At 38.2% G+C, this 20,317-nt stretch overlaps 1 protein-coding gene across 2 annotated transcripts in view; it reads left to right on the forward strand.

Annotated features, from left to right (window-relative positions):
- Positions 1-20,317, forward strand: part of DEPDC1B (DEP domain containing 1B) — a 121,618-nt gene that overhangs the window by 94,921 nt on the left and 6,380 nt on the right. For both annotated transcript variants that reach the window (XM_007973400.3, XM_007973406.3), the window contains exons 8-9: positions 12,112-12,278; positions 14,400-14,576. In XM_007973400.3, coding sequence (XP_007971591.3) covers positions 12,112-12,278; positions 14,400-14,576 — 344 coding nt within the window. The remainder of the gene's footprint in view (positions 1-12,111; positions 12,279-14,399; positions 14,577-20,317) is intronic.

Genomic DNA, 20,317 nt, shown 5'->3' on the forward strand with positions numbered 1-20,317 from the left:
TTGCTGAAAAGTCTGTTGTCATTTTAATTTTTGTTCCTCTGTTCATGTGTGTTAATTTCTGACTGTATTTGAGATGTTCTGTATCACTGATTTTTTTTTTAAAGGAATTTAATTGTAAAATCCTCTTATAGTTTTCTTTGTTTATTGTGCTTTGATTTACTGGATGTCTTTGATTAACTGATTTGTAAGTTTCATTAAATTTGGAAATTTTTTGGCCATTATTTCTTCAAATATTTTTTCTGTGCCTCCTTCCCCTTTTCTAATTACATGTATGTTAGATCACTTGAAAATTTCCCACAAGTGGCTGTAGCTCTATTTATATTTTTCTACCTTTTTTTCTCTTTGCTTCTATTTCAAGTAATTTATATTACTATGTATTCAAGTTTTTTGATTTTTTTTCTTGCTGTGTTTAATCTGCTTTGGCTCTCATCTAGTTAATGTTTTCATTTGAGACAGCATTTTTCATCTCAAGAAATTCCATTTGGTTCTATTTCATATCTTCCATTTGTTTTAGACACATGAACATAGTTAGAAAACCTTTTTGATAACCTTTTCTGCTAATTTTTTTAATCTTTATTGTTTCTGGGTCTGTTTTAATTGATATTCTATTGATTTTTCTCTTGTATATTGGTCACATTTTTCTGCTTCTTGGCATGAATAGTAATTTTGATATTGAACACTGAATTCTTCATTGCCGATTGTCTAGATTTTATTGTCTTCCTTTTAAGGGTATTGGGCTTGTTCTGTTAGTCAGCTAATTTACTTGTGTTTCTGCTTGCCCATTTCTATCTTATTTTTAAAGCTATTGTTAGGACAGAACTACATTAGCCTTTACTGAAGGGAAAATGTAATCTCCCTACTGAAGCACACTCTTTCTGGGCTTTCTTTTTTTTTTTTTTTTTTTTTTTTTTTTTTAATTTATTTATTATTATTAGACTTCAAGTTGTAGGGTACATGTGCACAACGTGCAGGTTTGCTACATATGTATATTTGTGCCATGTTGGTGTGCTGCACCCATCAACTCGTCATTTACATCAGGTATAACTCCCAATGCAATCCCTCCCCCCTCCCCCCTCCCCATGATAGGCCCCGGTGTGTGATGTTCCCCTTCCCGAGTCCAAGTGATCTCATTGTTCAGTTGCCGCCTATGAGTGAGAACATGCGGTGTTTGGTTTTCTGTTCTTGTGATAGTTTGCTGAGAATGATGGTTTCCAGCTGCATCCATGTCCCTACAAAGGACACAAACTCATCCTTTTTTATGGCTGCATAGTATTCCACGGTGTATATGTGCCACATTTTCTTAATCCAATCTGTCACTGATGGACATTTGGGTTGATTCCAAGTCTTTGCTATTGTGAATAGTGCTGCAATAAACATACGTGTGCATGTGTCTTTATAGCAGCATAATTTATAATCCTTTGGGTATATACCCAGTAATGGGATGGCTGGGTCATATGGTACATCTAGTTCTAGATCCTTGAGGAATCGCCATACTGTTTTTTTTATAAAGTCAGGAAACAACAGGTGCTGGAGAGGATGTGGAGAAATAGGAACACTTTTACACTGTTGGTGGGAGTGTAAACTAGTTCTTTCTGGGCTTTCTACTGAATGCCCTCAGCTGTCAGCAGGGTTTTTTATTATGAGGGCTCTGGGAATTGTTTAGCTCATAGCTCACTGGCAATTTTTTGTGTGATTTCATTGAGTTTCACTTTATACACGTATATATATTTCAGTATTCCTCAAAGTTTCAAGGGGATTCTTATGCACACTTATGGAGCCATTTTTGTGCATAGCCCCTCCTCTGCTTCAGAACATCCAGCTGATTCAGCCTCGCAGAACTCCATTCTTTGTCTCTTCCACTCAGCCAGAACTCCATGCTTGAGATTCCTGTCTCTGATCCATGGCTTGCAAGGCCCTTCTAGGCAGAGTCTGAGGATGATTGTAGTGCTCATTTGTCTTGTTACCTTTCTCAGGGATTATGGTCCTGTACTGTTGACCTTCACTCAGAAGCAGCTGTTTCATAAAATTTGTCCAGTTTTCTGTTGTTTTTGGCGGGAGGGTTATTTGGTTCTTGTTATTCCACTATGATTGGAAACAGAATTTCCTGTTTTTTAATAAGGTAAGAAATTGTCATTTAATTTTTTTCTTACATGTGGTTATGAAATTGTTCCAACACTGTGCTTTGAATACAGTATACTTTTCTCAGTGATTTGTAATGTCGGTTCTGTCATACGTCAAGTTCTCTCTTGTACATACTTAGACCTGTTTCTAGGCTTTCTGCTTTATACCATTCATCTTTTGTCTATTCTTGTGGTATATTATACTGCTTAATTAATACAGCTTTAGAGCAAATCTTGTTATCTTGTAGATTGAATCCCTACTCCTAATCTTTGCCATTTATAAACATTGCATAACTCCTTTTGTGTTTTTCCCAGTAAACTATCTATTTGAATTAATTGGATTGGAGTAAGAAGTAAATACAGGTCAGCAATTGTGGTTTGTCTTTGAAATCTTGTGTTCAGCCATGAACTTACTTTATCAATTAGCAGGTGATAAGTTATTAAATGCAATGCTTTTTCCTAGAAGTGAAAAATTCAAAATAGTGCTTTTATTAGTATAACTTTAAGAATACTGATAATAACTAACTTATTAGTATTTACTGTATGTGTCACACTGCTTTCACCACTGTAATATACTACCTCATTTAATTTTACAACTCTTAATTATTTTCTCCATCTTACAAAAGTCAAAGTTAGGGCTTCCAGGTCAGATAGCTAGTTAGGTTGCAAAGCTTGTATAGGAACGCAGGTATTTCAGATTCCAGATAATCTTAATTGCTATGCCAAGTTGTCCAGTAGGCCTTTGCATATTCCTAGACCAGAGCAGATGTTCAAAATTCTAAATACTTACTGAACTTGGGAAAATCTTTACCACAGGGGTTTCTCAGTGGGAAATATGATTTAAAAAACAGAACAGCTTTTCACCTGGATTTTAAGACAGTGGCCTTGTACAGGCATACCTTGAAGATATTGCAGGTTTGGTTCCAGGCCACCATAATAAAGTGAATATTGCAATAAAGTGAGTTACACCAATTTTTTGGTTTCCCAGTGCACGTAAATGATGTGTTTATACTATACTGTAGGCCATTAAGTGTGCAATAGTATTATGTCTAAATAAACAGTGTGGTGTATTACTTAAAAATAATTTATTACAAAAAATGCTAATGATCATCTGAGCCTTCAGTGAGTCATAGTCTTTTCACTGTTGGAGGGTCTTGCCTTGATGTTGGTGGCTGCTAACTGATCAGGGTGGTGGCTGCTGAAGATATGGTGATTGGCAATTTCTTAAAATAAGACAATGAAGTTTGCTGCACTGATTAATATTCCTTTTACAAAATATTTCTCTGTAGCCTGTGGTGGTTATTTCATAGCATTTTACCCACAGTAGAACTTCTTTCAAAATTGGAATCAGTCCTTGCAAACCCTATGGTTGCTTTATTAACTAAGTTTATGTAATATTCTTAATCCTTTGTTGTCATTTCAACAAAGTTCACATCATCACCAGGAGTACATTCCATCTCAAGAAACTACTTTCTTGGCTCATTCTTAAGAAGTAACTCCTCATCATTTCAAGTTTTATCATAAGATTGCAGCAATTCAGCCCCATCTTGAGGCTCCACTTCTAATTCTAGTTCTCTTATTTCCACTATATCTGCAGTCACTTTTTTCACTGAGACTTAAACCCCCCAAAATCATCCAGGAGTATTGATATTACTTATTCCAAACTTCTGTTAATGTTGATATTTTGACCTCCCATGAATCATGAATGTTCTTAATGACATCTGGAATAGTAATTCTTTCCAGAAGATTTTCAGTGTACTTTGCTCAGACCCATCAGAGGAATCACTGTCTATGGCAGCTATTGCTTTATGAAATGTATAAATAATAAGACTTGAAAGTTGAAATTACTCCTTGATCTATGAGCTACAGAATGGATCTTGTGGTAGCAGGCATGGAAACAATGTTAATTTCCTTGTACTTCATTATCAGAGCTTTTGGGTGACTAGGTGCATTGTCAGTGAACAGTAATATTTTGAAAGAAATTACTGGCGATTTTTGTTTTTGTTTTTTTTTAGCAGATCTCAACAGTGGGCTTAAAATCTTCACTAAACCATGTGTTGTCATTTCTAGAGTGCAGGTAGAACAGATGTAGCATAATTCTGTTTTTTTTTTTTTTTTTAGGTAGAGTCCTGTGCTGTCGCCCAAGCTGGAGTGCAGTAGCGCAATCTTGGCTCATTGCAACCTCCACTTCCTGGGCTCAAGCAATTCTCCTGCCTCAGCCTCCCAAATAGCTGGGACGACAGGCATATGCCACCATGTCTGGCTAATTTTTGTATTTTTAGTAGAGACAAGGTTTCACCCTGTTGGCCAGTCTGGACTTGAGCTCCTGACCTCAGGTGATCTGCTCACCTCAGCCTCCCAAAGTGCTGGGATTACAGGCATAAGCCACCACACCCAGCCAGTTGTAGCATAATTCTTAAGGGCCCTAGCCTTTTTGGAATGGTAAATGAGCAGTGGCTTCAACTTCAAGTCACCAGCTGTATTAGCACCTAACAAGAGAGCCAGCCTGTCCTTTCAAGCTTTGAAGCCAAATATTGACTTCTCCCTTCCAGTTACAAATGTCCTAGATGGCATCTTTTCCCATTAAAGGCTGTTTTGTCTACATTGGAAATCTGTTGTTTAATGTAGCCACTTTCATCATGATCTGAGCTAGATTTTCTAGATAATTTGCTGCAGCTTCTACATTAACACTTGCTGCTTCACCTTGCACTTTTATGTTATGAAGACAGCCTCTTTCCTCAAACCTCATAAACTAGCCTCTGCTAGATTCTAACTTTGCTTCTATAGTTTCCTCACTTCTCTCAGCCTTCATAGAATTGAAGAGTTAGGACTTTGCTCTAGATTAGAGTGGGGCTTAAAGAAATGTTGTGATTGGTTGGATCTTCTATCTAGACCATTCAAACTTTCTCCCTATCAGCAACACACTGTTTTACTGCCTTATCATTTGTGTGCTCACTGGAGTGACACTTTAGTCTCTTTCAAGAACTTTTCTTTGTATTCATAACTTGGTTAGCTGTTTGGCACCGGAGACCTAGCTGGTGACTTCTCTCAGCTTTTAACCTGTCACCCTTACTAACGTCAATCATTTCTTTGATTTAAAGTGAAAGATGTATGACTTTTCTTTCACTTGAACACTTAGAGACCATTATAGGGTTATTAATTGGCCCAATTTCAATATTGTTGTGTTGAGAGAATATATAGGCCCAAAGAGAGGGAGAGAGATGGGGGAACCACCTATTGATGGAGCAGTCAGAACACACTCATTGGTTGATTAAGTTCACAGTCTTATGGGCATGTTGTGTGGTTCCCCCAAATACTTACAGTACTTATTGATCGTAGGTCATAATGATAGATAAAATAATAATAAAAAATGGAAATATTCTGAATTACCAAAATGTGCTACAGAGACATGGTGTGAGCACATGTTGTTGGAAGAATGGTGGTGATAGCCTTGCTTAACACAGGGTTGCCACAAAACTTCAATTTGTAAAAAATATAGTATCTGCAAACATTTCTTTTGGAAAGAAATGTCCTTAGTCAGATTGGGAAATTCCAGAAAGAGTCTCTCTCAGTGCTTCAGGAAAAATGATCAGAAAGACTAGAGACCAGGCAGGTCAGAGGGAGACCTGAAGGTGCTTCTTTAGTTCACCAGATCAAATGCCAAGTGTCAGTATTTTAGGGTATTGTTTGTAGACCCCCAGTGCAATGATACAAGGCAAGTTACTGTTGGCATCAATAGCAAGCCCCAAGTGTGGCAGCACAAGATTTACATTCAAAAAGCAGGCCATAATAGTACACATTTACTTTGCACTATGTGGACCTTAGAGCTTGAATCCCTGGTGGCTTGACTGCTCTAGAGTGAAAGCAGGGAAACAAAGGAGTTTACACAGCCTGCTCTCTTGCCTCTGGGTGAGGGCCACATTCCTCGGGAGCAGTCAGGAGTTCAAGGGAAGGGGAGAAGTGGAAGCTCACTGAGCTCCTAGCCTGGCCCTGCTGGTCTCATTCGCCAGCCATAGTATAGACCTTCTGCCCTGTGAAAGGCTCCAGGAATGGCAGCCCGGCTGTACACTTTTCCGAGAGTGCACTCAGGACAATCCCATCAGGAGGTGATGAAGACCATTTGTTTGACTATTCCCTGATCAGGGATAATGGCTGGCACTGATAACGAGGCAACAGTTTGCTTCCTTCTGCTAATTAAGAGAGTCTGCCTTGGACTCTAGAAGCTGCAGAAACTGCCAAGTCATGCATTTAGACCACTTTTAGTTTTTACAAGTGCTGAATGGATCTTAAGAGTTAGTAACTTACCTTTCAAACAGTTAAGGAAGCATTTAAAGCATTTGCTTATATACCACTTATTAATTACAGAGACTGCCAGACTTCATCTTAAATGGTGTCGAAAGTATCATTGGTGTTGAGAGTCTTTATTGACACCTTGGTAAAGTTCAGTGTTGTCACTGTGACATTGATGATATTGGCATTTTGTTAGGACTGATTGTTAGAAAGCTGACAGATGTTTATTACCACTCTCCCATCACACCTACTTTCTTCTAAACAGGCCCAAACTGTCCCTGCTAGAGAAATATAAAAAGAAGTTTCCTCACTAAGTTTCCCAGACAAACTTTGTCATAAACCATTGTTTGTTCTCAGGTCCCATTCAATTCCCAAAGGGAATTATTGACGATACATCATCTGGTCATTGGGTCCATTCATTCCCCCTGAAATTCATTGCTCTTGCGCCTCCCGTCTTCTCTTCCTCTGTGGTAGGGGGTGTATGGGCATTTGGACCCTACTGGGTTGTTGAGTGATCATTCTCTTGCTATTGTCCCATGCTATGCATGTTAAGAATAATTTCTCCTATTAATCTGTCTTTTGTCAATTTGTTTTCAGTGAACCTTCAGAGTGAAGGGGGGAGCTTTCCCTCTTCACCCCTATGGTATAAAAGTCACATCTATCTTGTTCACTAATATATATCAAAGGCTCAATAAAAACCTTGTTGAATGAATTGTTAAAAAAAAAAAAAAGGGAAGTGGAATAAAACGAGGTTATACCTGTATATTAATAGGTGACTCCAATAAAGACTTCTGTAATCTTTAACAAGGAGCCAACTATCAAATGGCAACTGCAAAGATAGTTCTCTCATTGAAGCTAACAAAGACATCTACAAACTTTCAGCTGAAAAATCAAAAAAGTTTGAGTTGTTTAGGACCTTCTAACACCAGGGAACGAGACATATCTTTTTGTATGTAATAAAAATGCAAGTGTGAAAATCTTCCAGTGACTCACAGAGTAATAACTGTGACAGAGGCTTTCTGAATTACACATAGTGAATTTTACAAAAACATAATATGTGGATGATGTTTATGTAAGTTTATATCTTCTTCCATACTATGTAATGTGGTTCTACAAGTGTTTAGGCATTTAGGGTTTAGGAGGGCATAATTAAATGATTTATTATTCAATAATATGCTTGTGTTGGGACATTGTGGAATTTTACCTGCTGTTGTTGTGAGGCCCAGAGCCAAATTTAATCTTATCTATTAGTGCACAATACATTTCTTAACCAGATTTTAAAGAAAATCTAGCTAAAGTTGTATGTGATTCATATTGTGTCTTCCTCCTGATGTTAGTTTTAATGCTTTAAGGTAGTAGTAGCTATGACTGATGCCATTGAAACTTTCAGTTCACTTGACTCCTCTATATAGCCCATGGATAACCAGTGTAGTACATTGATTTGGTTTTATGACTATTGATAACATTTTCTGATTTATGGAGGTTGACTTGTCCACAATCGGTGAGAGCTGGAATTTAATCCAGATATTCTGGCTACAATCCCAATAAGAGATGGGTCATTCTTATTCTTCATTCATGTATTCAAGTATTCATTCATTCATTCATTCATTCATTCTTTACACAGAAATGTATTGGTACCTATGATGTACCAGGTATTTTTCTAGCTACGGGAGGCATATCAACAAACAAAAGTGTTAAGAATCCCTACCCTGTGGAGCTTAAATTCCAGTGGGGCAGAGGGAAAACAATAGTAGATAACATGATAAGTAAATTCTGTAGTATATTAGGTGGTAGTAATGTATACTTTGAAAAAAGTAAGCAGGTAAAGGAAATTGAGCATACCAATTTTATACCTCTTTGGAGGGAGAAATGAATTAAGTTTTCATTTTTATCTCATAAATTATGTCAAAATGATAGGTTTTGTCCCAAGCCTTTCCAAGCAGGTAACTTGGAACAAGTGTTCTGCTCTTCTCCTCCCTCCCCACTACTCAGAACATTGCTATAAAAGATGGCTAAATTACAAGATCAACTTACAGAGTCCTACTTAATTCATTATGTAGCTCAACTGTGGTTCAACTCTAGTAGTGTTATAGACCTAACCAGTCCTTACAGTGGGTTTTCTTCCCAGTCTGTTAAACTGTATTCCACGCTCCAGCTGCAGGTGACAGGACCTCATCCTTTCATGCTGCTCTTTTAGCTTTGGGAGTAAGCCACTCCCTCTCCCTCCACATTATCCAATATTGTGCAGCAGAGACTTCCTTCCATTAAAGATACTGATAGTGGCTCCTCCACTACCAGAAGCAGGAGGATGATCTTGGGGAATGATTATGGGTTTAAAGGAGGAAGAGATAGTAGCATAGGATTCTGTTTTCACAGGAAATAGGAAGGTTGACAGTTGGAAGGAATTGTAGAGGAGTCCCAGCTGGGATCAGTGACAGGAGGGAGGAAAAGGGAGACCCTGGTCTCACAGGAAGGTTGAGTTATTGGGATGTTTATGAGTCAAGGATAGTCGCTCATCACCCTGTATGTAGGTTTGTGTAGATAAATTCCTGAGATGGATTTACCTATGCCTTCTTCCTTGATTTCTTGTTTGCTTCTTGTTTCTTTCTCCTTTTCCCTTTCCTTTTCCTTTCCCAGGGTATTGCATTTTTGCCCAGGCTGGAGTGCAGTGGTGCAATCATAGCTCACTGCAGGCTCAAACTCATAGGCTCGAGTGATCCTCCTGCCTCAGTTTTCTAAGTAGCTAGGACCACAAGCATGCACCACTATGCCTATCTAATTTTTTTAAGTTTTTTGTAGGGATGGGATTTTGCTATGTTGTCCAGGCTGGTCTTAAGTGCCTGGTCTCCTCAGGTGATCCTCCTGTCTTGGCCTACCAGAATGCTGAGACTATAGGCGTGAGCCACCATGCCTAGCCTCACTTAATTTTCATAAAGTCTGAAATTATTATCTACTCTAAGTTTGGCAAGGAACTGGTTGTTTAGAATTTAGTAATAATTTTTTGAAAAGATACAATGGATATAATTTTGCATATTTACTTAATATCATCCTCACAAAGAAATTTTTAAATTTCTTTTTATAAAATTCTGATTATTTTACAGCCCTGATGTACTCTTAATTTTAAAATATATTTCTTTTTTAATACATTATTTTTCATAAAGGCTTTATAATCATCATACTTTATTATTTTTAAAAAATATTGTACTAATATTGTTGCATAACTTCAAAAATTATCATTTAGTAGCCATGTAATACTAATAATAATATAATATACTATACTATAATATGTAGTCTATTGATAAATAGGTATTTGAGTGTTTATCTGTTTGCCTTGTATTATACTAGGAAATGTGGCTTGCCAAAATAAATGTATTATGCTTTCAGTTAGCTTGTAGTCTCATTCATAAAGCAATGTAGATACAATGTAGTAAGGATAAGGTGAAATCTGCCTTTGCAAAGGGATTTTTAATTTGGGAAAAGAAGGTATTTGTGGGACAATGAGATAGAAGGCTTTACGGAAAAACTAGATGGCTTTATGGAGAAAGAGAATTTAACTAGTTATTACCAGTTCAACTGCTACATCCCCATTCAGACCATCAGCATGCTGTGTGTCTTCCTTTTTCCCTGCTTTCCCCTTGTAGCCTACAAAGTTCTGCACAATCTGCCCCTTGGCTGCCTCTCTAACCTGATTTCTGACTTGTGTTTTTCTTACACTCACTGTCTCTTGACGCTGGCCCCATTCCTGTACCTTACACATTCCCAGCATGCTCTCACGTTATAATCTTTGTAATTGCCATTTCCTCCACCTTGAAAGTTTGTTTCTGCACTATTTCCCTGGCTTGCTGTCATTTCCTTTGGATCTCTGCTCACATGTTACCTCCTTAGAGAGGGCCTTCCTGAAAATGATAGAAGTGTTTTTTTGAGCACATTCCCTCACTCCCCAGCTCCCCTCCAGTGTATTTTTCTCCATAGCATCTTTCCGCCTGACCTTGTGTTTTTATATCTTTTTGCTTTTCATCTTCTGGAAAACAAGCTCCATGAGATCACACAGGGATTTTGCTTTATTCCTCACTATATGTCCCCTCCTAACACAGTTCCTGGAATACAGGTGAGGCTTCATAAATATTTGTTGAGTAAATGAAAGAATATATTAAAATATGATCATAAACCTTTTTTCTTTCCATGATTTGATGATGTGGAATTGAAAACAGGTCTACATAGATGATAATGATGTAATTAACAGCATTCCCGAGTATGTCTAGGATCAGCACTTGGTCTAGAAAAGCTCTGTATTCTGCCCTCCTTTCCTGTCCATGCACATCCACTGCCTTTGAGAATAAACCCAGTCTCCTTCATCTGGCAGTCAGGGCCTTCTGAGACCTCATCTCTGTTGATCTTTCTAGCTTTAGTTCTACCAAGTCATTCCCCTCATAACCTGTGCTGCAGTCATATTGAGTGGCTTATAGTTCCCCTCCTGTGGCCCTTGCAGATATTTCTTGAGTTGCCTTTCATTTGTCACTTATTTATTTATGGGTTTCTCCTCACAGTGCATAAGCTCTTCAAAGGAAGAGGCCTGGTATATCTTTGTATTTCCGGGATCTAGCACAGTTCTTGTGTATTGTAGATGGTCAGTAAATACTTACTCAATATAAAAGATGTTTTTTGCCTCCCAAAGACTAGTGGTAACTTGAAATGGTTGGATATAGGACAGATAAACTGATAGAAGCAGTTTTACCTCATTAGAGGGCTTGGATATAAGTGCGTCCAGTGACAAATATAGTAAAAAAGAGAGCAATATTATAATATCCTTTAAAAAAAAAAAAAAGAGAGAGAGGGTCTGGCTGTGTTGCCCAGGCTCGTGCCATCATGGCTCACTGTAACCTCAAACTCCTGGGCTCAAACAGTTCTCCTCTTCAGCCTCCTGAATAGCTAGGACTACTGGCATGTGCCACCATGGCAGCTTATTAAAAAAAAATTTTTTTTTTTTTTGTAGAAATGGGTTCTCACTATGTTGCCCAGGCTAGTCTCAAATTCCTGGCCTCAAGTGATCATCCCATCTCAGCCTCTCAAAGTGCTGAGATTATAGGCGTGAGCTACTGTGCCTGGCTAGAATATCTTAGTTTTTAGCAAAATCATACCTGAGATGAGGAAGGATGACATATAACATGATTGAATCAGCACACTTAACCAAGAAAGATAGCCTAACTGGAAGGAAGGGTTGTTTGACAGGCATTATTTAGAAAGAAGGGGAGCCATTTGGCGGTGGACTATGTGGGCATTAGTCCTTTGTTTAGTCAGTGAGAGCCATGCAAGGTGGTCAGCCTGCTGACTGATGACACGTTCATGTTCTTTCTATTTTGGACTAATTAACAATGTGAGTGTTGAGGGTTAGGGCAGTGTTAGCCTGGCTGCTCCTGGTTCAGGAAAGAATGCTATGAAAAGTGAGATATAGCTGTCTAGTGTAGGGGAGGAGAAAATGGCTGTATTTGGTTCTATATATTTGTCATGCCTGGTTGATGGTTTGTATTTTCTATAGCGATTTGTGAGTGACAATGGATCTATATTCAACTGACCCAGTATAGTTGAATATGTGATAATATTTTATGTAATTTTACTAATATATATTTTGTTAAAATATGACCATATAGAATCTACTAGGCTATAGGTGTTGAAAGATAACAATTTTTTTTTCCTAAATCAGGTTTGTTACAGAAAGAGAAAGTGGCAGTTGAAGCATTTCAGATTTGCTGCCTTCTCCTGCCTCCTGAAAATAGGAGAAAGTTACAGCTATTGATGAGGATGATGGCAAGGATTTGCTTAAACAAAGAGATGCCACCCCTGTGTGATGGCTTTGGTACCCGAACACTGGTAGGTTGATTTTTAACATCAGATATGACTTTTTGGAATGAAAGTCGACTGAGTAAGGTGTATTAGTTTGAGTGATCAGAGGGAAGTACAAAGCAGGCTTGCTTAAAAGAGCCACAGTCAGTGTTCACCCAGACTTGTGGTCATGCTTTTGGTCTGAGTGTCTTAAAGAACATAATGATAAATGGAGACTTGAGTAGGGGGCAGACTCTGTAGAGAGATCTGCTACATCCTGTTCTCCCACTTAAAATTATTTTAAATTTATTCTTAATTGACAAATAAAAATTGCATATATTTATGGGGTACAATGTGATGTTTTATTCTATGTATACATTATAGAAAGAGTCAGTCAAGCTAATTAACAGATTCATTACCATACCAACTTATCATTTTTTTTGTAATGAGAATGTTAAAAATCTATTCTTTTGGCAATTTTGAAATATACAATATATTGTTATAATTGTGGTCACCATGCTGTGCACTAGAGCACTAAGACTTGCTCCTCCTGTCTCACTGGATCTTTGTACCCTTTGACCAACATCTTCCATTTCCATGCCCCTGTACCCCCCAGCCTCTGGTAACCACCATCTCATCTCTGCTTCTATTGGCATATGTTTTTAAAGAGAGTTTATTTTAGAATTTATTTACTAGCAAAATCTCTTAATTTTCCTCAAAAAATGTCTTGGAGGAAAACTGGTGCTTCAGTGGAATGTATGTGCTTTCCATATCCTGCTAAGCCACTGTGTACTCCCTGGGGATTCACTGGCCCAGTTTTAGAAATAATAGAGTAAAATCAGAGGAGCACTTAGTGCCTAGGAGGATTCTTGATCTCTGTATTTTTTTGGAGTGAGTGAATGGCTAGAGAGGCTAATGGACCTTTATAAAAAGCGGAAGAAAACTTTATATCTATTCTGCATATAGAATACATGTGCAAAACTTTGCATGCAGTTTCAAAGCAATCACAGAGTCCCTGGGGTCCGTGGTCTCCAGGCAAAAAGTTCTCTGCCTGTGTGTCTCTCTGTACATGTAAATGTAAGTGAAGATCATTTGCAGTATGTTAATGAAATGAAGTCTTAGCAGAATTACATGATTTTATGCTTAAATATTTTGAAGGAAGATTGTCAGCAATAAAAGTAGTGGGGGAAAAAAATAAGCCAGTCCAAAGAACAGTATTAAGAATGGAGTAGTTAGGCTGGGTGTGGTGGCTCACTCCTGTAATCCCAGCACTTTGGGAGGCCGAGGTGGGTGGATCACCTGAGGTCAGGAGTTCTAGACCAGCCTGACCAACATGGTGAAATCCCATCAAAAATTAGCTGGGCGTGGTGGCGGGTGCCTGTAATCCCAGCTACTCGGGAGACTGGGGCAGGAGAATTACTTGAACCTGGGAGGCGGAGGTTACAGTGAGCCGAGATCACACCATTGCACTCCAGCCTAGTTTACAGAGTGAGACTCCATCAAAAAGAAAAAAAAAAAGGAGTAGTTAATACAAATTATATGGAAATTATTATATTATATTGATACTATAATGTATTTTGTATTTCTGCTTGCTGCAAAGAGAGTCTCATCACTTAATGTACTTCTTGAAAAGTCCCATGGCTTTGTTCAAAGGTCATTGTCAAATATACATTGAAAATCCTAGAGAAAATAAGTTAACTAGGAAAAGATGTAATGTTTGAGGCATGTGGACTATGTTAGCGGTTTAAAACAAATCAATAATGAAATTAGGATAAATAATAATTGACTAAATGGCTATAAAGTGCTTTGAACTTAATAGTGCTGCATGATTCAAGTCATGGTGATAATGATTTTCGAAATTTGTTTTCATATATTTATATGTGTGTATGTGTATATATATGTATGTATGTTTAAAATCATGTGTAAAAGAGGTACCTTTAAAAATTGCTCAGATAAGCATCTCTCTGCAGTCTCTTAACAGGAAGATGCACATTTTGTTTGTTCTGGTTGTTGAGACCACCAGCCCATTTGAGATGGCCGGGTACTCTTGGTAGAATGTGCACCCTGTGCCTTAGACCATTTCTTATATTTGCTTTTTGCAAATTAGTTTGCACTCAGTTCAGAAAAATACTCACTGCATTTACCCCCCTCACCCTGCTCTTTTTTTAGATGGTTCAGACATTTTCCCGGTGCATCTTGTGTTCCAAGGATGAAGTGGACTTGGATGAGTTATTAGCTGCTAGATTGGTAACATTTCTGATGGACAATTACCAGGAAATTCTGAAAGTCCCTTTGGACTTGCAGACCTCTATAGAGGAGCGTGTGGCTCATCTACGAAGAGTCCAGGTAAAGGAGAGGATATTATCAGTCCTATAAAATTGGCAATATTAAGTCATGTAAGCTTACTAGTCTTCTTGGGGCATTTTATTGTGAGGATTAAGTGAATTAATGTTTATAAAGTACTTACAACAGGTCTTGGCACATAGAAAGCCCCTGCATGTGTTTGTATTATTATTGAAAAGTTTATAGAATGCACATTTGGTTTTGTTATATCAATCCATGCAGCATATTTTTTATTGCTAATTCCTTGAATGAGTTTGTTCAGAATCTACATATACATACTGATGGAAATGATTTTATGTGCAATTAGTGTCTTGATTCATAATTGCCCTGTGTCCTAGTTTAATATTGCCACTTTTTCAATGAAAAAGCTAAGGCACAAATAACTTAAATAACTTTGTTTAAGGCTACAGAGCCAGAATTCTGATGGATGCAGTCAGCCTCTGGAATCAGTACTCTAAACTATCATTCCATATTCCCTGTCTAAAAATCATAGTACGGTAGAAGAACACTGGCATGAGAGCCATGAAACCCTGGCCAAATTCCTAGCTGTATCCTTTCCGTTGTGTGACTCTGGGCAAGTCCCTTAACCTCTTTGGATTTTACTTTCTTTCCTCAGGCGTTAAAATGGGCCATTCTTACTTTATAAAGTTGTGAAGATTAGAACACTGTACTTTACAATTCTTAGGATGAGTTTCTGACATATGTCAGGTATTCTTTGAAAGGTAGCTGCTGCTATTGTCATGGTGGTTATATAAAAACAATGCAAAAGAAGTGTAATAATATATTACAAGAAGTGTAATAATAATATTACATAATAATAATAATAAAAGAAGTGTAATAATAATATATATACATTTTTATTATACTTTAAGTTCTATGGTACATGTGCACAACGTGCAGGTTTGTTACATATGTATACATGTGCCATGTTGGTGTGCTGCACCCATTAACTCGTCATTTACATTAGGTATATCTCCTAACGCTATCCCTCCCCTCTGCCCCTTCCCCACAATAGGACTCGGTGTGTGATGATCACCTTCCTGTGTCCAAGTGATCTCATTGTTCAATTCCCACCTATAAGTGAGAATATGCGGTATTTGGTTTTCTGTTCTTGCGATAGTTTGCTGAGAATGATGGTTTCCAGCTGCAACTGTGTCCCTACAAAGGACACGAACTCATACTTTTTTATGGCTACATAGTATTCCATAGTATATATGTGCCACTTTTTCTTAATCCAGTCTGTCACTGATGGACATTTGGGTTGATTCCAAGTCTTTGCTGTTGTGAATAGTGCTGCAATAAACATATGTGTGCATGTGTCTTTATAGCAGCATGATTTATAATCCTTTGGGTATATCCCCAGTAATGGGATGGCTGGGTCATATGGTATTTCTAGTTCTAGATCTTTGAGGAATTGCCACACTGTTTTCCACAATGGTTGAAGTAGTTTACAGTCCCACCAACAGTGTGAAAGTGTTCCTATTTCTCCACATCCTCTCCAGCACCTGTTGTTTCCTGATTTTTTAATGATTGCCATTCTAACTGGTGTGAGATGGTATCTTATTGTGGTTTTGATTTGCGTTTCTCTGATGGTGAGTGATGATAAGCATTTTTTCATGTGTCTGTTGGCTCTATGAATGTCTTCTTTTGAGAAGTGTCTGTTCATATCTGTTGCCCACTTTTTGATGGGGTTGTTTTTTTCTTGTAAATTTGATTGAATTCTTTATAGGTTCTGGATATTAGCCCTTTGTCAGATGAGTAGATTGCAAAAATTTTCTCCCATTCTGTAGGTTGCCTGTTCACTCTGATGGTAGTTGCTTTTGCTGTGCAGAACCTCTTTAGTTTAATTAGATCCTATTTGTCAATTTTGGCTATTGTTGCTATTGCTTTTGGTGTTTAGACATGAAGTCCTTGCCCATGCCTGTGTCCTGAATGGTATTACCTAGGTTTTCTTCTAGGGTTTTTATGGTTTTAGGTCTAACATTTAAGTCTCTAATCCATCTTGAATTAATTTTCGTATAAGGAGTAAGGAAAGGATCCAGTTTCAGCTTTCTACTTATGGCTAGCCAATTTTCCCAGCACCATTTATTAAACAGGGAATCCTTTCCCCATTTCTTGTTTCTCTCAGGTTTGTCAAAGATCAGATGGCTGTAGATGTGTGGAATTATTTCTGAGGACTCTGTTCTTTTCCATTGATCTATATCTCTGTTTTGGTACCAGTACCATGCTGTTTTGGTTACTGTAGCCTTGTAGTATAGTTTGAAGTCAGGTAGCGTGATGCCTCCAGCTTTGTTCTTTTGACTTAAGATTGTCTTAGCAATGTGGGGTCTTTTTTGGTTCCATGTGAACTTTAAAGCAGTTTTTTCCAATTCTGTGAAGAAAGTCATTGGGAGCTTAATGGGGATGGCATTGAATCTATAAATTAGCTTGGGCAGTATGGCCATTTTCACAATATTGATTCTTCCTATCCATGAGCATGGTATGTTCTTCCATTTGTTTGTGTCCTCTTTGATTTTACTGAGCAGTGGTTTGTAGTTCTCCTTGAAGAGGTCCTTTACATCCCTTGTAAGTTGGATTCCTAGGTATTTTATTCTCTCTGAAGCTATTGTGAATGGGAGTTCATTCATAATTTGGCTCCCTGTTTGTCTGTTACTGGTGTATAAGAATGCTTGTGATTTTTGCACATTAATTTTGTATCCTGAGACTTTGCTGAAGTTCCTTATCAGCTTAAGGAGATTTTGGGCTGAGACAATGGAGTTTACTAAATGTACAATCATGTCATCTGCAAACAGGGACAATTTGACTTCTTCTTTTCCTAACTGAACACCCTTTATTTCTTTCTCTTGCCTGATTGCCCTGGCCAGAACTTCCGACACTATGTTGAATAGGAGTGGTGAGAGAGGGCGTTCCTGTCTTGTGCCAGTTTTCAAGGGAATGCTTCCAGTTTTTGCCCATTCAGTATGATATTGGGTGTGAATTTGTCAAAAATGGCTCTTATTATTTTGAGATACGTTCCATCAATACCGAATTTATTGAGAGTTTTTAGCATGAAGGGCTGTTGAATTTTGTATTTCTGTCGGTTGGTGGTGATATCCCCTTTATCATTTTTTATTGCGTCTATTTGATTCTTCTCTCTTTTCTTCTTTATTAGACTTGCTAGTGGTCTATCAATTTTGTTGATCTTTTCAAAAAACAAGCTCCTGGATTAATTGATTTTTTGGAGGGTTTTTTGTGTCTCTATCTCCTTCAGTTCTGCTGTGATCTTAGTTATTTCTTGCCTTCTGCTAGCTTTTGAATGTGTTTGCTCTTGCTTCTCTAGTTCTTTTAATTGTGATGTTAGAGTGTCAATTTTAGATCTTTCCTGCTTTCTCTTGTGGGCATTTAGTGCTATAAATTTCCCTCTACACACTGCTTTAAATGTGTCCCAGAGATTCTGGTATGTTGTATCTTTGTTCTCATTGGTTTCAAAGAACATCTTTATTTCTGCCTTCATTTTGTTATGTACCCAGTATTCATTCAGGAGCAGGTTGTTCAGTTTCCATGTAGTTGAGTGGTTTTGATTGAGTTTCTTAGTCCTGAGTTCTAGTTTGATTGCACAGTTGTCTGAGAGACAGTTTGTTATAATTTCTGTTCTTGTACATTTGCTGAGGAGTGCTTTACTTCCAATTATGTGGTCAATTTTGGAATAAGTGTGATGTGGTGCTGAGAAGAATGTATATTCTGTTGATTTGGGGTGGAGAGTTCTATAGATGTCTATTAGGTCTGCTTGGTGCAGAGTTGAGTTCAATTCCTGGATATCCTTGTTAACTTTCTGTCTGGTTGATCTGTGTAATGTTGACAGTGGGGTGTTAAAGTCTCCTATTATTATTGTGTGGGAGTCTAAGTCTCTTTGTTAGTCTCTAAGGACTTGCTTTATGGATCTGGGTGCTCCTGTACTGGGTGCATATCTATTTAGGATAGTTAGGTCTTCGTGTTGAATTGATCCCTTTACCATTATGTAATGGCCTTCTTTGTCTCTTTTGATTTTTGTTGGTTTAAAGTCTGTTTTATCAGAGACTAAGATTGCAACCCCTATCTTTTATTGTTTTCCATTTGCTTGGTAGATCTTCCTCCATCCCTTTATTTTGAGCCTATGTGTGTCTCTGCATGTGAGATGGGTCTCCTGAATACAGCAAACTGATGGGTCTTGACTCTTTATCCAGTTTGCCAGTCTGTGTCTTTTAATTGTACCATTTAGCCCGTTTACATTTAAGGTTGATATTGTTATGTGTGAACTTGATATTGTCATTATGATGTTAGCTGGTTATTTTGCTCGTTAGTTGATGCAGTTTCTTCCTAGCATCGATGGTCTTTACATTTTGGCATATTTTTGCAGTGGCTGGTACCGGTTGTTCCTCTCCATGTTTAGTGCTTCATTCAGGATCTCTTGTAGGGCAGGCCTGGTGGTGACAAAATCTCTAAGCATTTGCTTGTCTGTAAGGGATTTTATTTCTCCTTCACTTATGTAACTTAGTTTGGCTGGATATGAAATTCTGGGTTGAAAATTCTTTTCTTTAAGATTGTTGAATATTGGCCCCCATTCTCTTCTGGCTTGGAGAACTTCTGCCGAGAGATCTGCTGTTAGTCTGATGGGCTTCCCTTTGTGTGTAACTGACCTTTCTCTCTGGCTGCCCTTAACATTTTTTCCTTCATTTCAACTTTGGTGAATCTGACAATTATGTGTCTTGGAGTTGCTCTTCTCAAGGAGTATCTTTGTGGTAGTCTCTGTATTTCCTGAATTTGAATGTTTGCCTGCCTTACTAGGCTGGGGAAGTTCCCCTGGATAATATCCTGCAGAGTGTTTTCCAACTTGGTTCCATTTTCCCCGTCACTTTCAGGCACACCAATCAGATGTAGATTTGGTCTTTTCACATAATCTCATGGTTCTTGGGGGCTTTGTTCATTTCTGTTTGCTGTTTTTTCTCTACTCTTCTTTTCTCACTTCATTTCATTCATTTGATCTTCAATCGCTGATACTCTTTCTTCTAGTTGATCGAGTTGGTTACTGAAGCTTGTGCATTTGTCATGTAGTTCTCCTGTTGTGGTTTTCATCTCTATCAGTTCTTTTAAGGTCTTCTCTGCATTGATTATTCTAGTTATCCATTCATCCATTCTTTTTGCATGGCTTTTAGTTTCTTTGCACTGGTTACGTAGTTCCTCCTTTAGCTCTGAGAAGTTTGATCGACTGAAGCCGTCTTCTCTCAACTTGTCAAAGTCATTCTCCGTCCAGGTTTGTTCCATTGCTGGCGATGAGCTGCGCTCCTTTGGAGGGGGAGATGCACTCTGATTTTTTGAATTTCCAGCTTTTCTGCCCTGCTTTTTCCCCATCTTTGTGGTTTTATTTGCCTTTGGTCTTTGATGCTGGTGACGTACTGATGGGGTTTTGGTGTGGGTGTCCTTTCTGTTTGTTAGTTTTCCTTCTAACAGTCAGGACCCTCAGCTGTAGGTCTGTTGGAGATTGCCTGAGGTCCACTCCAGACCCTGTTTGCCTGGGTATCAGCACCGGAGGCTGCAGAAAATAGAATATTGCTCAACAGCAAGTGTTGCTGTCTGATTCTTGCTCTGGAAGCTTCGTCTCTGTGGTATACCCTGCTGTGTGAGGTGTGAGGTGTCGGTCTGCACCTAGTGGATGTCTCCCAGTTAGGCTACTCAGGGCCAGGGACCCACTTGAGTAGGCAGTATGTCTGTTCTCAGATCTCAACCTC

This window comes from Chlorocebus sabaeus, chromosome 4 (genome assembly GCF_047675955.1).
Source record: "Chlorocebus sabaeus isolate Y175 chromosome 4, mChlSab1.0.hap1, whole genome shotgun sequence".
In the NCBI taxonomy this organism is placed as follows: Eukaryota; Metazoa; Chordata; class Mammalia; order Primates; family Cercopithecidae; genus Chlorocebus; species Chlorocebus sabaeus.